The following is a 17756-nucleotide window of genomic DNA, read 5'->3' on the forward strand; positions in this document are numbered from 1 at the left end:
TGACCCTATTACTGGTGAGTTCAAACTACTATTAAAAAGCGATTTTTCACTAATGAAATGATAATTCAAAAATAAGCCTGCATAATTTAAGCATCAACAGAAACGGATCAGTTTTCTTTGGTATATATTTACTACATATTTATCTTCATAGTACTACAAAGTACCTTTATAGGTACTTTGTTAACGTACCTTTCATAACACCAGATGGCTCATTTTTCAGCTTTTACTGTCATTTTCACTTCATTTGGGGTAATTGGCTCCAGCTTTGCCCCCCCCCCCCAGGATTATGACGAAATTCCGCCACTGCTCTGGGTGGTGGGACGTTAACGGATTAGCTTTAGAAAAGTAATAAGGAGTATAGATCGCATGTTTGGGCTATGTAGGGTTCTGTTATTCTTTTGATTTTATAGATGCCGCTAGCTGTCAGTTATTATTAATTACTAGTCGGAAAACCTGTCAGAAAGCGAGTCCAAAAAATAGTGATATTTCTTTGTGAAGAACAGAGAAAAAATAGTTTTTCCTCCCCCATAAAAATCAGTGTCCCCTCCAAAAGTAAAAAAAACTTTTCCTGGAAGTTGTAATTAAATCCCTAATCCGTGAGACATAACTTTGTATAACTCTCAAACTGTGAACAAAATTCATCAACTTTTAATGAAACATATTGACTGCATGCTATTTCTATTATGAAATCAAGTTGCTTGCCTTTAGACAGAAAAAAAAACAAAAGAAAAAACAAACAACAAACACATGCTTTCTTATTGTAATCTAAACCAGAATTACCACTCAATGGGAAAAAATCACTAGATCTTAGTGATTTTTTGGTTACTTTAGTGATTTTCTTCAATAATCTAGCGATTTCTGTGCTAATTTAGTGAATTTTTTTTTTAGGCTATATAAGAAATCACTAGAAATAGTGATAAATCACTAGGGGTGTAACCCTGATCTGAACTGACTGATATAAGATACTATCTCTTGGAAATTGTTCTATTACCAGCTCTTTAGTGTCTGCAGTAGTAATAATAGCAATAATATTTTTATAGCTCAAAATTCCCTAAGGACGTGGCGATACAATTTGAAAAATTCAATTTTAATTGACATATACAAAAATTGACGTAAACACCGCATAAACATAAACACTTCACAAATGAAAGATTACATCAGAGCACTAGCATGAACATCACATCTTAGTGTTCAGATTAGTTATTGACTGGCTTCTTCTCACCGATGCTGTCAATTGTCTATCGTGTATGAGTTAATATTTTATATTAACGGGTGGACAGAGTAGTACCAAAGGCCTTTCTCTGTACCAAATCTCACATAAGTATGTTAAATTATTGGCACAATTCCGTGGAGCATTTAGCATGAGGAAGGGTACACAATGAGCTTATAAACTGGTTTCAACTAAAGTCTGACGTAATATAGCTAGACCTTTTCCAAAAAAGGCCCATTCAAAATGGTATTTTACTAACATAGAGATTTAACTAGCGTTAATTTGAGCCAATAAGAATGGAAAAATTAACGTCCATTGAGATCACGAACATAACTTTTTATGTTAGACCTTTTTTTGAAGAGGCCGAAGAAGACGCTTTAGAGCAAGGGAGGGGATAATCAGAGAGTTATTCATAGAATAGAATATATTTTATTCACTGCAATAGTTTGAGTTAACATGAGCATGTCATGACAGAAAAAAGGACCTAAAACAAATAAACAGCAGCAAAAAAAAAAAAAAAAAAATTAAGGCAGCAAGTGCTGCTTCAAGTTCAATAAATTAAAATGAATCATGAAAAAAATTAATACAAGTCAAGAATCTATTTCCACGATTAAAATAGCGACCATTTATATAGAATATTTCAGAATAATTAAGTATATAAATGGTTGGTATATTCAAAAACATTCACAGTTCTGAGCGGCTAATCGCTCTGATAGGCTTTAGTACCTGTAATAGCAATGTATTACTGTAGTATTAGGAGTATAGGCAGTATGTATAGCAATAGAAGATTCCTATTCTAATTTCTAAAAAAAAAAATCTTGCAGGTCTTTCTGTTAGAGAAGTTGAAGTCGTTAAACAGACTTGGAATTTGGTTAAGCCTGATCTTATGGGTGTTGGCATGCGTATTTTCAAAAGGTAAGCTCACAAATTTATAATAGAACATACTTCTTCTTCTTTTTGGCGGAATTATTGCGCAGACGCTTTCATGTAATGTCAAAACCGTAATCAAATTATAAGCCGAGTTGCAGAAGTTGAACTCTGGGTCCTTTACTATCAAATGAAGCCCAATGCCACTCCACCAGCACAGGACAGAGCTAGTTTGCATTTTCACCTTGTAAATTCTTGAACCGGTTAATCGTCGAAATGTCACTGTTGATGTCGGTATTAATGGTTATACAATTCTGATATGATAATCAAGAATTATTATATTTCATGAAAAAAAATATTTTGATGACATCATATATTACAATTGTATCATTGAAACTTTGACAGGAATGCAAAAATACTTAGCATTTTATTTACAAAAATACCAACACCATCTTCAGAGAGAAAACCCATAAAAGATAGATACTCTAAGACCTAAATTTAATACCATGCAATAGAAAATGGTGGAATCTCTCATTGATTTCATTCTATCATTTGTTCCTGTCTCTGTTTAGTAGAAAACTGTAAGCAAAAAAAGAGGTTCTCCCGTACGTATTTGAAGTCTTTGCTCCAGGCTTCCCTAAAATTTCCCAGGTACATTTATTATTATTTATTCAAGAATTAACGATGCTTCTTGACTACTAAGGTCCCTGCGTAGGCCCTGCAGTGCATTCCTGCAGCGTGATTCGATCTCTGGGTCTCGTATTACCAAGCTAAGGTCAAATCCACTGCGTCACCACAGGACTCCCAGGTACATATTTGAAGTCCTGTACATTTTTGAAGTTTTTGCTCCAGGCAAAGACTGAAATTTTCCCTAAAATTTCAGGTACATATTTGAAGTCCTGTACATATTTGAAGTCTTTGCTCCAGGCAAAGACTGAAATCTTCCCTAAAATTTCATGCACATATTTGAAGTCCTGTACATATTTGAAGTCTTTGCTCCAGGCAAAGACTGAAATTTTCCCTAAAATTTCAGGTACATATTTGAAGTCCTGTACATATTTGAAGTCTTTGCTCCAGGCAAAGACTGAAATCTTCCCTAAAATTTCAGGTACATATTTGAAGTCCTGTACATATTTGAAGTCTTTGCTCCAGGCAAAGACTGAAATTTTCCCTAAAATTTCAAGTACATATTTGAAGTCTTGTACATATTTGAAGTCTTTGCTCCAGGCAAAGACTGAAATTTTCCCTAAAATTTCAGGTACATATTTGAAGTCTGCTCAAGGCAAAGACTGAAATTTTCCCTAAAATTTCAGCTACATATTTGAAGTCCTGTACATATTTGAAGTCTTTGCTCCAGGCAAAGACCGAAATCTTCCCTAAAATTTCAGATACATATTTGAAGTCCTGTACATATTTGAAGTCTTTGCTCCAGGCAAAGACTGAAATTTTCCCTAAAATTTCAGGTACATATTTGAAGTCCTGTACATATTTGAAGTCTTTGCTCCAGGCAAAGACCGAAATCTTCCCTAAAATTTCAGATACATATTTGAAGTCCTGTACATATTTGAAGTCTTTGCTCCAGGCAAAGACTGAAATTTTCCCTAAAATTTCAAGTACATATTTGAAGTCCTGTACATATTTGAAGTCTTTGCTCCAGGCAAAGACTGAAATTTTCCCTAAAATTTCAGGTACATATTTGAAGTCCTGTGCATATTTGAAGTCTTTGCTCCAGGCAAAGACTGAAATTTTCCCTAAAATTTCAGCTACATATTTGAAGTCCTGTGCATATTTGAAGTCTTTGCTCCAGGCTTCCCTAAAATTTCCCAATATCATATCTTCTGTGGGTCACTAACTCCTCTTTAATATGTATTACACTATTGTGCACTGTTTAATATATTTTCTCAATAGCTACCAGTCATATCAATTAAGTAATTATTATTCAGTTACATTCTTTCAGTTAAATAATTGAATTTTCAAAATAATTACTGACTGAATGAGGGGCTCACACCTTCAAGAGGTAACAACGCTCCAAAGATTCCAATATTAATTAAATTAAAAAAAATCAGCCTTTTTGAGACCTTTGTAGCTTATCAAACTGTCTCTCCAAAGTTTAAGGATAATGTACAACATGTCCCGTCAATTCAATAATTTTCCCCCCAAACAAATTAAGTAAATCCCCCAAAACAATCTTAAGTCTTATTTGTTTTTCTTCCACCTTTTTGAGACACCCCTAGCTTATCAAACTGTCTCTCCCAGCAGTATTATCCATTAAATCGCCCTTTCTGTCAAAAGCTATTAAATTCTTTTCTGAGTTCAGCAATAGTTACCACCAGTCCAGTCAATTAACCAATTATATTTTCAATCATATTTTTCAATCAAATTCTAAAATGAAATCTAAGTGGAGACATCACCGGCCTATCAAATTGTCTTTCCCAAGTTAAGTCATACTGTGCCTATTAGAATAAGATGGGTCTCTATAATGACAACTCTGAGATTATTGCACCTTCTAGTCAGTCCTCATCCAGTATGACCTTGATTAGCTCAGTAATTGAGAAGAAATGTAGCATTGCAGGATAAGATGCAGTAGTATAGAACAATCTGGAAAAAGAGTCATTCTGCCCTCAATGCCTTCTCCTTGAAAGTGATGCTGTGACAGATTTCGGTGTTTTCATAGATAAAGAGCTTAAGCTTGACTGTTGAGCCCAGGCAATTGGAGATCAAGCCAACCAGACACTCAGTTTGATTGAAATCCTTAGTAGTTGCTCCCACACCATCATAACTGAACTATCTATCTTCTTATAAACTAGCTTCTTAATTAAATTATCAATTTTTTTCATTTAAGTTTGCGAATTAAAGAATTAAATTTGAATTTAAATAATTACCAGACAAATGAATGGCTCACAACTTCCACAGATAATGATTATTCAGAGTTAAGAACTATTAGCTAAATTCTATACATTCTTTTTGACCCTCTCTAGAACTTCCCTGTCTATCAAACTGTTTTCCCCGTGTTCGAGGATGGTGTACTACTAGTCCTATTAATTAAATAATTCTTTTTTTCAATTAAATTTTTCAAGTAAATCCTAAAATACAAACTAACTTTTATTATTATTACTTTTCCAGCCTTATTGAGGCACCTCCAGCTTATCAAGTTGCTTTTCTTAAGTTCTGTGATGATGTGTCAACAGTCCTGGCAATTAGATAATTATTTATTTTAATTAAGTCTATTAGCTAAATATTTTCAAATTTGTAGCTAGTTGAAAATTAAATTTTATTCTAGATAAATACCGGCTGAATAAATAGTCCACATCTTCAAGAAATAACGAGTCTCCAAATTCAGAAAATATAAATATTTTTTATATATTATTTTTTAGCCTTTTCGAGAAATTCCCAGCGTATCAAGCTGTCTTCCCAAAATTCAGCGATGTTCCTCTTGACAAACTGGAGGACATTCCAGCTGTTGGTAAACACGCCATCTCTGTAACTACTAAGCTTGATGAACTCATCCAAACCCTTGACGAACCGGCAAACCTTGCCCTCCTTGCTAGGCAGCTGGGCGAAGATCACATTGTCCTAGGAGTGAACAAACCCATGTTCAAGGTAACTATCAACATCTAATTGGACGTTCATTATACGGATATGTTCTATCAAGATCTATAAGAGAAATATAAATTTTTAAATATGGGTTTTCGTCGTATTTGTCATTAATATATATAAATATATATATATAATATATATATATATATATATATATATATATATATATATATATATATATATATATATATATATATATATACATACATACATATATATATATATATATATATATATATATATATATATATATATATATATATATATATATATATATATATATATATATATATATATATATATATAGTTGATATTAGAACTGATAGTATGCTTAATTGAAATTCTTACAGCCAATGTTTTGGTAATATTTGTATACTCAATTTATTCGAGCCACTGTCAAATAGTTAAAATATCAGTAAATGGTGGATTTTATGTTTGACTTGTCGTATCAAACATTGAATATCTAGGCCCAAATTTTCTCGAAGAAAAGACAAATCTTGGGAGAGTTTGTACCAGAATTTTCATCATACAAAAACAGAATAATTAAAAGAATTGGTAACTTAATTGGAATACTCCAACGATTCTAAAGCCTTGAGACCTCAAAGCCTGTACATAAAGTTTATTTAATGAACTTGAGTAAAGGATGTTTAAAGTTGAAAACTTGAGTAAGGGATAGGCTCCATTTGTGAAATGTTTACCTGCTTTTTTGAAGAAAAAAAGAAAGCCTTTTGAAGCGTTTAGAGCCTTTCAAAGAAAGTCTCTAAAGTTTAGGAGGCTCCGGTTGTTCACACACTTATTATTATCTGTGTTTGTTTATAGCAATTTCTTTTCTTCATTAATAAAAGAAACTTCCATATTTTTCTATGTATTTTGAATTTTACTTTAATTAAAATCATGTTTGAAATCTAATTTTAACTTAATTTAAATTGTATTTTGAATTGTCTTACTAATAGCTGTCACTATTTAGTTTAAACACTTCTACAGCCAAGGGAAATTAAGCAGATTAATGTAAACATTATTTATATATCCACCTGTAGGTGTATCTAAGTAAATGTTACATTCCAGAGCTATTAAAATCAGGAAATAAAATATAAGTCAGGAAGTAATAATATTAATAGTTATTATTTCAAACCAATAGCTCTACATATCTGGTAAATTATTCTCTTACGTGACATTCATTTGTATTACCTTACGGATAATGTTCTATATCCAGAGTTTTGGAGAAGTTCTTGTCCGTCTCCTTGAGAACGACCTGGGCCAACGCTTCTCCAACTTTGCATCCAAATCATGGCACAGAGCTTATGATGTCATCGTAGAATATATTGAGGAAGGACTCCAACAGAGCTATAAACAGGATCCCGTCACTGGCATCACCGATGCAGAGAAAGTATTGGTACAAAGATCTTGGGAGTTGTTGAAACCAGATCTTCTGGGCCTTGGAAGAAAAATTTTTGGAGTGTAAGTAGTTTTCAATAAATAATCTATGCAAGAAATAGAAACAATGTAAAATAAAAAGCCTGTAATATTTTTTTTTCATTCACACGAAGAGATAAACATTGAAAATTTAACTTGTCATAGACTGAAGAATCTTACGTAAGCTTAATAGATGGCTACATGAAAATATCCTTGTAAAATTTCACATATGGGGTGTATATAGAGAATAAAAAAATAATAAATATAACTTAAATAATAAACACATAACAAAACATAAAAACATAATAATTATAAACGCGGTTCAAATGTAAAAAACAATGTAAAATAAGAAGCCTGTAACATTTTTTTTTCACTCATAAAAAGAGATAAACATTGAAAACGTAACTTGTCTTAGACTCAAGAATCTTACGTTAGTTTAAGAGATGCTACATGAAAACATCCTTGTAAAATTTCACATATGAGGTGCAACATTAAAAGGTGTATATAGAGAATAAAGAAAATTAATAAACATAGCTTAAATAATAAACAAATAACAAAATATAAAGATTTAATAATCATAAACGCGGTTCAAAAATAAAAAGTAATGCCGCCTAACAAGAAAAACAAAAATCCAAGACAACTTAATTCCTAACCAGAAAATGGCCATGAAATATTTGTTTCAGATACTAAACAAAGCAAAAAAAAGCACTTTATAAATTCTTATGGTTATAGATTATAAAATAAATAGATTTTGTCGTCAATTATGATAGATTCTCCTTGTGTGCAGAATATTCTTATGTATGTATCAGATTAACGACGCTTCTTGACTACTAAGGTCCCTGCGTCGGCCCTGCAGTGCATTGCTGAAGCATGATTCGATCTCTGGGTCCCGTATTACCAAGCTAAGGTCAAACCCACTGCGCCACCACAGGACAAAATATACAGAATATTCTTATATAAGCGATACTAAACTTTAAGCTTTTTAGTTTCTTGCTCGACAAGATTTACTTTTCTAGATGGAATAGATTATTATATTTCTTACTTTGGTTATTAAGAATTATCTTATATAGTATGAAGGCAGTACCGATAAATTTATAGTGGAAAACTCAATTAAAATCCAGGCACTAGTTGTATTAAACATTTTTGTAATCACTTGTTTTCGTATATTTTCATTATTTTATAGCAAAAATCCTTTTCCCATTTGATGCTCAAATAACAAGACATTAGCCTTAGGCAGAAAATCACACATTTCAGTAATTGTATTAAATAAAAATATTTGTCTTTACTTTTTGTAAGAATAACTCACGCATGCGTGTATGTAACTCATTGTAAGCATTATTTTCAGCGTCGTTTATCATTTGCTATGATAAAATTTAAAATAGTTTTATCATTATCAGTTTACTTGTGATATAAAGAGGGATGAGTGATTGCTTCCCAATAGCTTTGTGGTAGAAAATGTGCTCTAAATGCATTAATTTAAGTCTGTGACTTATAATCAGGATCCAGTTACATAATTTCTTAAGTTCAGGTCAGAGAGGAAGCCCCGCCTTTTTAAAACCTGATGGGCTCTACTGTGTGAAATTTTAAGCCATTAAAAGAACAAACAAATTTTTAGTAACAAGATTTCAACAGTTGTCTCTCTGTGTTTCTGTTTTTTAAGACTTCAATTTCAGTTAAAGTTTGAAGTTATTGCAATGCATCTTTGGGGCAAATAGTGAGTAAACACCGTTAGAAGTCTTTAACCTTGTAAAATTTCTCAGTAAGTGGCTTAAATCGGTCTCAAAAACGAAAAAACCTATTAATTTAGTTCCTTGATTGTTTAAAACCTTTTAAACTAATATTTGAAAGTACCAATTTAGATATATTTGAAATGAAATCAGAATTCTTAGAAAACCAATTGGCATTATCTCATAATGTTCAGGCTGTAAGTTGCTAATAATTAGATTTATATTTGGACAAGCTATCCTTTGAGGTTGGATGCAAACTTGAGACGATTGGTTTCTACCAGCCCTAAGAATATGAATTTGTTGAATACTCTTATGCAATGAGGGCAGTGGGAATCTCCAAATATCGTTTGAGAGAACCTAGAAGATTTCACAAGCTAAAAAAGGACAAATTTCCTTATTAAGCGACACTCACTTGAAAAAATGTCTTCAAATCTCTCTTAAAAGTCAGGCCCTTACGTATTTATTATTTTCATATCTTTATACCGTCGGTTTATTTATAAAACTAATTTCAGGATATTTACAAAACACCCAGAATATCAGATCCTCTTCACACGTGTTGGCTTCGGAGATACTCCACTTACTCAGTTGGACAATAACCCTGCCTTTGGTGAGCACATAATTAAGGTTATGAGGGCATTTGACTACGTTATCCGAAACCTGGGTAAACCCAAGACCCTTTTGGCTTACTTGAAGAACGTCGGTGCTGATCACATTGCTAGAAATGTTGAGCGTCGTCATTTCCAGGTAGGGATCAATTTTAGTTATTATAATGGGAAAACACCCCAGTATTTCGATCTTTTGTGTGTTTTTTCTCTGATGCGCTTATATTTGTTTTAAGGGAATGGATAGTTTTCATTCCTACTTAAAAACTTCGGTTCAGGTTGAACTGCTATAAATGTTAAGTACCGTCATTGGCTGGTAAAAATAATATTTTGTTGGTTATTCTCATAGAAAAATTATCATAAAGCTTAAATTTTTCAAAGTGCTTTTCCCAAATTAAAAGGATATAATGGTTGTAAAAAATACCTGATTGCTCAAATGTTTAAAAAAACCTGTTTATTACACGCCACACGAGCTAAGATGGCAGCAGTGACACTGATTTCGGGAGGGGAAGACAGAGGAGAAGTAATCTTAATGGGAGTAATCTTGGGCTGAACTAAATAGTTTATGAATAAAAATTTTGAATTCAGAGAAGTGACACTACTCATTACATCGTTTGAAATATTCTTAAATTTAGGTATTTTCAGATGGTCAAAGGCTTGAAGAGAATACCAGGGAAGAGGGCCTAGGGGCAGAAAGGTGTCATTTGTCATAGGCGTTGTGCTTTTCTCAACTAATACAAAACTTGGCAACCTAAATGAATTTTTGCTTTTGCAATGACGGAAGTTGCCTTAATTGTCTTTCACTCTGGGGATCTTTAAGAAGCGGAGAAGGGGTACTGACGGTATTTAGTTTAAGCAATTTTAAAATAAATGAACTTTGTAAAAACGTACCATTTTTTAGATTGTGACAATAACGCCAAGAATGTCCTTTAAATGTTTATTTGGGCCTCAAACCATAACCATGGGTCTTATGGGTCATGGGTCTTATCATAATCACCTAGGAAATCGTTGTATAGTTCTACTAAGTTTATTCCAAAATGTGATAGGATACCAGAATTACAGCCACAAGCTGGTAATAAAAGACTACCCCAATACCCAAAGATTATTCCAGAAATTTGTAATAAAGAATGAATCGTGTTTTCATTCTTAAACGTTGATATTTAAAAAGTAAAGTGGATTAATTAGGCCTTTCAGTGGTTCATTTATGAGCTAAATTTTTGTAGAATAAAGAAATTTATGATATTTACCGTATGGATGTAAATCACTTTTTTATTCTGTTTAAATGTAATATTTTTTTCTTTCCATTATATTGCTTGAACAAGCTTGCTTGTTTATAGGTAGACTGAATATATACCAGATTGTATAACATTTAATCTCACAATCTTCTAGTTCTAAGAAGATTTGCCTGGGATGGCTTACAAATTAAAAAAAAATAAATTGGCTAAGAAATGACACACTCCCCTCTATGTGAATCCTACTAAAAATAAAATATAAAATCTTCGATTTCATTTCTACTTGGTTACTATTTCATTTTGAAACTTCTTTTATTTTAGGCCTTCTCCGAAGCCCTTATCCCAGTCATGCAGCGAGAGCTTAAGGCCCAGTTGAAACCTGAAGCCGTCGCAGCGTGGAGAAAGGGACTCGACCGTATCATCGGTGTAATTGACCAAGGTCTTCTCGGACTTAAGGAAGTAAATCCACAGATTGCTTTCTCTGCTGCTGATATTGAAGCTATTCAGAAAACATGGGCTCTTGCCAAACCTGACTTAATGGGCAAAGGAGCAACTGTTTTCAGACAGTAAGTAAAGCTTTCGATAAGTCAAGTTTATCTATATATATATATTCCTTGTTATTTTTATTTATATTTTTTTTTTCTATTACTATTTTTATTTTATGTTATTTTCGTTATCTTTATTAATTTCTTTTTATGTAATGTTTTTTATTATTCTTTTAATTTGATTAAATGAAATTATTAGTTTGGTAGGTCAGTATTTAAGTGGACTTTCGCACGACTACATACCCTCATAACTGTTTCTTCAATGCTAAAGAGTCGTTATTTTACTTAGTTATTTGCGATTGTTAAGAAACAAAGCTGAAGCTGTTGTAAATAGATGTATTAATAAATAGTTTACAATAAATGGTTTACACTATTTATTAAATATTAACAAATATTTAACTATTTATTTATTTTACTATTTATTTATTTTATTAATAAATAGTTTGCAATAATAGAATAGAAATTTACCTAACCTATCTTTACCTTGCTTAAAAGAAAATAATGAAAATAAAGAATTGTAATGTTCCAGTTATGACAGCAAAATTTGCCTTGCTGTATGAGGAGCTGCTAGCTCTTGCTATTTTAAAAACTAAGTCGTTTCATGGTCTTACCCCTTGTTTTTCATCTAGTTGATTGTTTTGGTGTTCATGTTGTCCATTTTCTTTTTATAGTTCTTTTGATAAATTACTTTCGCATAAATATAAATTTATGAAATATATAGAATATTTTATATACATTATCATATAAACATAATAATATACAATATTAATTATATAAAACATTTAATATATAATACAAATTTAAAATATGAAAAATATAATAAAAGATAATATTTTTTTAAACATATTTTCTTTTCTTAGGCTATTCACTGATCATGGTTACCAGCCATTGTTCAGTAATCTTGTTGAATATGAAGTCACTGGTCTTGAAGGATCCCCAGAACTGAACACTCACGCCAGGAATGTTATGGCTCAACTTGATACTCTTGTCGGAAGCCTCCAGAACTCCATTGAACTCGGAAAGTCTCTCAATCAACTTGGCAAAGATCACGTACCTCGTAAAGTCAACAAGGTCCATTTCGATGTAAGTATTAATTCTAATTTATCTAGATATACCATATAAATAGGCACCCATATTCATTGTAAATAAGCAAAATTTTCTTGAGCCTTCTATCTTAAATTTATGCCTTTTCTAATATTTTATCTTTTCTCAAGTTTAAACTCGCTTACTATCCTCACATATCTTTCTTTTATCTGCACAATGGATATGTCCGCCTTTTTAAGGTTCAAAATAAATTCTGAAGTAAAGTTGTTAAAATATTGCAAAACCCGTAATATTTATGTTCTGAGTTCTGAGTTCTTTATTTTGCAATAAAATTCATAAAAAAGAAATTACTTCAAGGCAATCTCCCCCATAAAGCTCCATAGCCGGGAATTTAATATTCATAGTATGATTCATAGTAAAATCACACTGCTTCTATAATTACCATTAAATAGAATTTCATCATTAATTAGAATCTTTTGCTTCAATTTGCCTTACATTGTTTCTTTTATTTCAAACATAATTGTCTTGAGACACAAATTAAGGTATTTCTTTATTTCATATCCTAATCTTTGTTCCTTACCCCTTAGTGTCACTGAAGGGTAAGAGCAAAGACAAATATTCCGAGTTACCAACTGAAATTATGTTGGCTTGCCCTGTAATTGAGGTCGATTGGCCTTGCGCTATTTCTATTTGCTTCACATTAAATTGTCTAAAAACACAAATTATGTTATAGTTTTCGTACCCCTTAATGTCATTATAGGGTGAGATCAAAGACAAATATTCCGAATTACTAACTGAGATTGCATTGGCTTGCCCTATAATTGAAGTTGATTTAGATTGCGCTATTTCTATTTACTTCACATTGAATTATCTAAAAACACAACAACATCAAACAACTGACATTGTTCTTATCATAAGGGCCAGATTTACCTCTCACTCAATCGGACTATCGGGCTGGGATTTTTCTACAATCAGCCATGGCTTGTTGCCTACAAATGGCTTGTTGTGTTTAAAATCAAACACAACAACATCAAACAACTGACATTGTTTTTATCCTAATAAGGGCCAGACTTGCCTCTCACTCAATCGGACTATCTGGCTAGGATTTTTCTACAATCAGCCATGGCTTGTTGCCTATAAATGGCTTGTTGTGTTTAAAATCAAACACAACAACATCAAACAACTGACATTGTTCTTATCCTAATAAGGGCCAGACTTACCTCTCACTCAATCGGACTATCTGGCTTGGATTTTTCTACAATCAGCCGTGGCTTGTTGCCTACAAATGGCTTGTTGTGTTTAAAATCAAACACAACAACATCAAACAACTGATATTGTTCTTATCCTAAGAAGGGCCAGATTTACCTCTCACTCAATCGGACTATCTGGCTTGGATTTTTCTAAAATTAGCCATCGCTTGTTGCCTACAAATGGCTTGTTGTGTTTAAAATCAATCACAACAACATCAAACAACTGACATTGTTCTTATCCAAATAAGGGCCAGATTTACCTCTCACTCAATCAGACTATCTGTCTTGGATTTTTCTAAAATTAGCCATCGCTTGATTTTAGCCATCGCTAAAATTAGCCTACTACTGATTAGTTGGACAAGCTACTAACTGAATTGGGACTACCTTATAATTGGGATCGATTTGCATTAAGTTGTTACTATTTACTTGAAATAAAAGTGTCTTGAACTCTAAATTATAATATTTCTTTTATTTTTTTCATAATCATGTGTCCTTCTCCTTTAAAGATTCTAGGACCACTGGTTCGACGATCACCCCTTGAACAAAAAACAAAACAAACAAACAAACAAACAAATAAACACGCATCCATGATCTGCCTTCTGGTAAAAAATACAAAATTCCACATTTTTGTAGATATGAGCTTGAAAATTCTATAGTAGGATTCTCTGATACGCCGAATCTGATGGTATGATGTTCATTAAGATTCTATGACTTTTAGAGGGTGTTTCCCCCTATTTTCTAAAATAATCGCAAATTTTCTCAGGCTCGTAACTTTTGATGGGTAAGACTAAACTTGATGAAAGTTATATATTTAAAATCAGCATTGAAATGCAATTCTTTTGATGTAGCTATTGGTATCAAAATTCCATTTTTTAGAGTTTTGGTTACTATTGAGCCGGGTCGCTCCTTACTACAGTTCGTTACCACGAACTGTTTGATATTTCTTTGATTTTTTTCATAATCATGTGTCCTTCTCCTTTAAAGTATATGTTACCTCAACACAGGGCCGATTTATTCCGCTAGGAAGTGTTGAAATCAGCCTTTTTAGGTGTCATACCGACTTTGTTTATTGGTCAAAAGAAAAATATAAGGCAAGCTGAAGCCAACCAAAGAAATTCATTCTTATTTGAAGCGCCTAAGTGTGACAGGTAACGAGACGGGTCTTGTGTCTTTCCGACGGGAATATGTTACTGGAGAGTAAGAGCAAATATGAATTTCCGAGCTATTAATTGAGATTTTGTTGGCTTATGTTGTAATTGCGATCTATTTTGCTTGCGGTGTCTATATTTACTTCTAATAAAACTGTTTTGAAACATAAATTATGGTATTACTTTTATGTTATGCCATGATCTTGTTTCCTTATCCCGCACTGTCGCTGGAGGGTAAGAGCAAAGGTGACTTTCCGAGTTGTAATTTAGATTAAATGTGGTTCTAATCCCAGCTCTTTAGTTTAGTTCTGGCAGAAGACGTTAAATTTTATTGAGTAAATACGACCGACTGACATTACTATTTAAATACTGGCTAGAAAGTTTAATGGATAGCAAAATGTTTTGGCTTTTATGGAGAATTTTGAAGAAAATGAAACTTCTTTGAATCAAAATACAAAAACTGGATAAGTTTTGTACTCGTGCACAATAGCACCAATAGCCTTCTATTTAAAAAAAATAATATTGTTCTGGTTGGAAAAACAAACATTTTCGAACTTTGAACCAAAACAGAGGTGACGCGGCATTCACCTACATAAACAAAAATTTATCGGGCCACGCGAAATTCGGCTGCCAAAGCACTCCTCTAATAGCCAAGCTTTAAATATTATCTAAATCATAAGCAGTTGCTTTATTCAGAAAAAAAAATATTATTGATTAGGGAGCATCAAAAATGAGGTTGTTACATAGAATTTTAGAATTCTAAAAAATCAGAATTGCAATTTCAAAAATTTAATATACTTAATAACCGACAAGAAATTAAACTACACTCACGATAAGGGGGAGGAACGATCCTTTGACTTTTTGGATCTGTCACTGTATGTCCAAGACCTTGTTCATTTTATGTTTGGCACTGATGTGGATTTACATGTCTCTCAGACCAAAAATATAGAGTTTCTCAGTTAATCTTCCTTTCGAGTGTGTTATAAGTCTCCCATAGCGTTCAGTTTATTTTTTAAATCTCATGTCTTGCCTCTCTTTACTGGCTAAATTTATACAAAATTTATTCTTATATATTAAAACAATAAAAAGCAATTATATAATGCTTAATATGTATGAATAGTTCATCATATGCTTAATTCAGTGAGAAAATGGACACAGTAAATAGAAAATCTTTTTAGGACAAAAGTTTTTTTTTTAGCCTCTTTTTATTCAACTGAGACCTTAAAATTTTCCAAAAATGTTCCTAGACTTTTCTTGTAACCCGTCTGTTATGTTTAAGAATTACTAAAGTTGATTACTACCTTCTTAATAGGACTTCGCAGAGCACTTTGTTCCACTTATGAAAGCCAATCTTGGTGATGAATTTACTCCATTGGCTGAATCTGCCTGGAAAAAGGCTTTCAATGTGATGGTTGCCACTATTGAGCAAGGACAAAGGGTAAGTTTTTTATGAAAATTTTAAAACCCATTTTGCTAATTACTTTTGCATACGGTTTAAAGGGTATGTAGATAAATGGCTGCATTTGCTTAAAAAGTGCATGGGTGGATTCTCTGGGCCAAAACGTTGATGGAGGAGGAGCATTTGGTGATGGAGGAGGAGCATTGTAGGTCTACTGGTCTCGGATGGCTTGCACTGATGAGTTTTTAGTAGCGATAATAATAGGGAAGAGGTTTCTCTAAGAGTTTCTGTGGGAGCCAGGTCCCATCTATTTTTAGTAGAAATTTAATATTATGCTAATATTAATGTTTTATTACAATTATCGAAAACTTCTTTTCTTCCCTTCTACTAAAAAGCCAAGTAAGAACTTTATATTTTCACATTCACAAGTCTTCAGACGGATATCATGCGCATAATATCAATGCTAAATATTATTCTTTCAACTTCAATTTACACTTATGGAAGAATTTAGACCCTCTAAATAATTTTATGGCACAAATATGGTTGGTTGTTATCAGTGCCGCAAAATGGATGGGAATGGTAAATGAACACCTCTAGATTTTGGAAATACAATTTGTTGGTATTTTCGTGAATAAATCGAGAAATAACTCCCTCCCCCCCAGATTTTGACAAAATACCTTTTCCTTATGTCTTCATTAAAACAACAAATTGAATAAAATCCGTGCCCTCTTCATTTTCATGAATAGGTGCCCCTAGTGGCCTATAATCTTTGCATAAGTCATTTCAAATTTTGTTTAATGCTAGTAAACAAATCACAAAAAGTCACAAAAAGTATAATATTGAAATATTATATTTTATAATTTTAATATTATAATTATCTATTATATTATTATTTATTATTATTTATTGTTATTTATTATTTATTTATTATTATTATTATTATTATTATTATTATTGATATATTTTATAATTATTTTTTTATTATTATAATTTATTATATTAATTATTTAATTAATTTATTCTGTTTAATTAATTTATATGTAATTTATTTATTCGTTATATTTAGATTATGCTGATTACGTCATCCAAATCTCTGTGTACTCATCCAAATATTAACTCACTTCCGTGGAGATACTCTCGATTATAATAACTGTATTTTCACTACGAATTTCTTATTTCAGGCTCGCCGCTCAATTGCCACCTTCTTGACGAATCCTGTGGCCTAAATTGAATTTCTGTGATTAGATTGACTATTATGGACTTAATTTATTTTATGTTTTATACGATATTTAGCGCAAATAGACGCATTGCATCATAATTATGTCTTGTTGTAGTCCTTAGAAATGTTAGAATAATAAAGGGTATGAATTAAGGCAAGTCTTGATTATTGAGAAACGGGCTTAAAATTTTTAGAAAAGAATTATTTGTAACAAAATATAAGACTATTTCAGCCTTTAGTAAAAACTCAACTTTTTTCTTTGAGAAAGAGGAGCGATTGATTGGAGATTATGCTTGTTTGTCATAAATATCAGCAAATACAGATTAATATATAAAATGTTTAGAAACGCATCGATATGAAATTTAATCGAAATTAAAGGGTTCGGAATTCAGCAAACATATAAGATATCTCCGTGATGTATCTCTCTTTGATATTAATCTTTATTTTTCGACTATACCATGCAACTCTCGATTGTGTCATTTGAAAATTTAGGGTATTGACTA

At 32.0% G+C, this 17756-nt stretch overlaps 1 protein-coding gene across 1 annotated transcript in view; it reads left to right on the forward strand.

Annotated features, from left to right (window-relative positions):
* LOC136043866 (uncharacterized) overlaps positions 1–17352 on the forward strand; it is a 49021-nt gene extending 31669 nt beyond the window's left edge. Inside the window, exons 16-23 of the mRNA XM_065728827.1 lie at positions 2035–2125; positions 5452–5677; positions 6888–7132; positions 9327–9558; positions 10970–11214; positions 12054–12276; positions 15948–16073; positions 17216–17352. Coding sequence (XP_065584899.1) covers positions 2035–2125; positions 5452–5677; positions 6888–7132; positions 9327–9558; positions 10970–11214; positions 12054–12276; positions 15948–16073; positions 17216–17260 — 1433 coding nt within the window. The 3' untranslated portion in view covers positions 17261–17352. The remainder of the gene's footprint in view (positions 1–2034; positions 2126–5451; positions 5678–6887; positions 7133–9326; positions 9559–10969; positions 11215–12053; positions 12277–15947; positions 16074–17215) is intronic.
* The last annotated feature ends 404 nt before the right edge of the window (positions 17353–17756 follow it).

This window comes from Artemia franciscana, chromosome 2 (genome assembly GCF_032884065.1).
Source record: "Artemia franciscana chromosome 2, ASM3288406v1, whole genome shotgun sequence".
In the NCBI taxonomy this organism is placed as follows: domain Eukaryota; kingdom Metazoa; phylum Arthropoda; class Branchiopoda; order Anostraca; family Artemiidae; genus Artemia; species Artemia franciscana.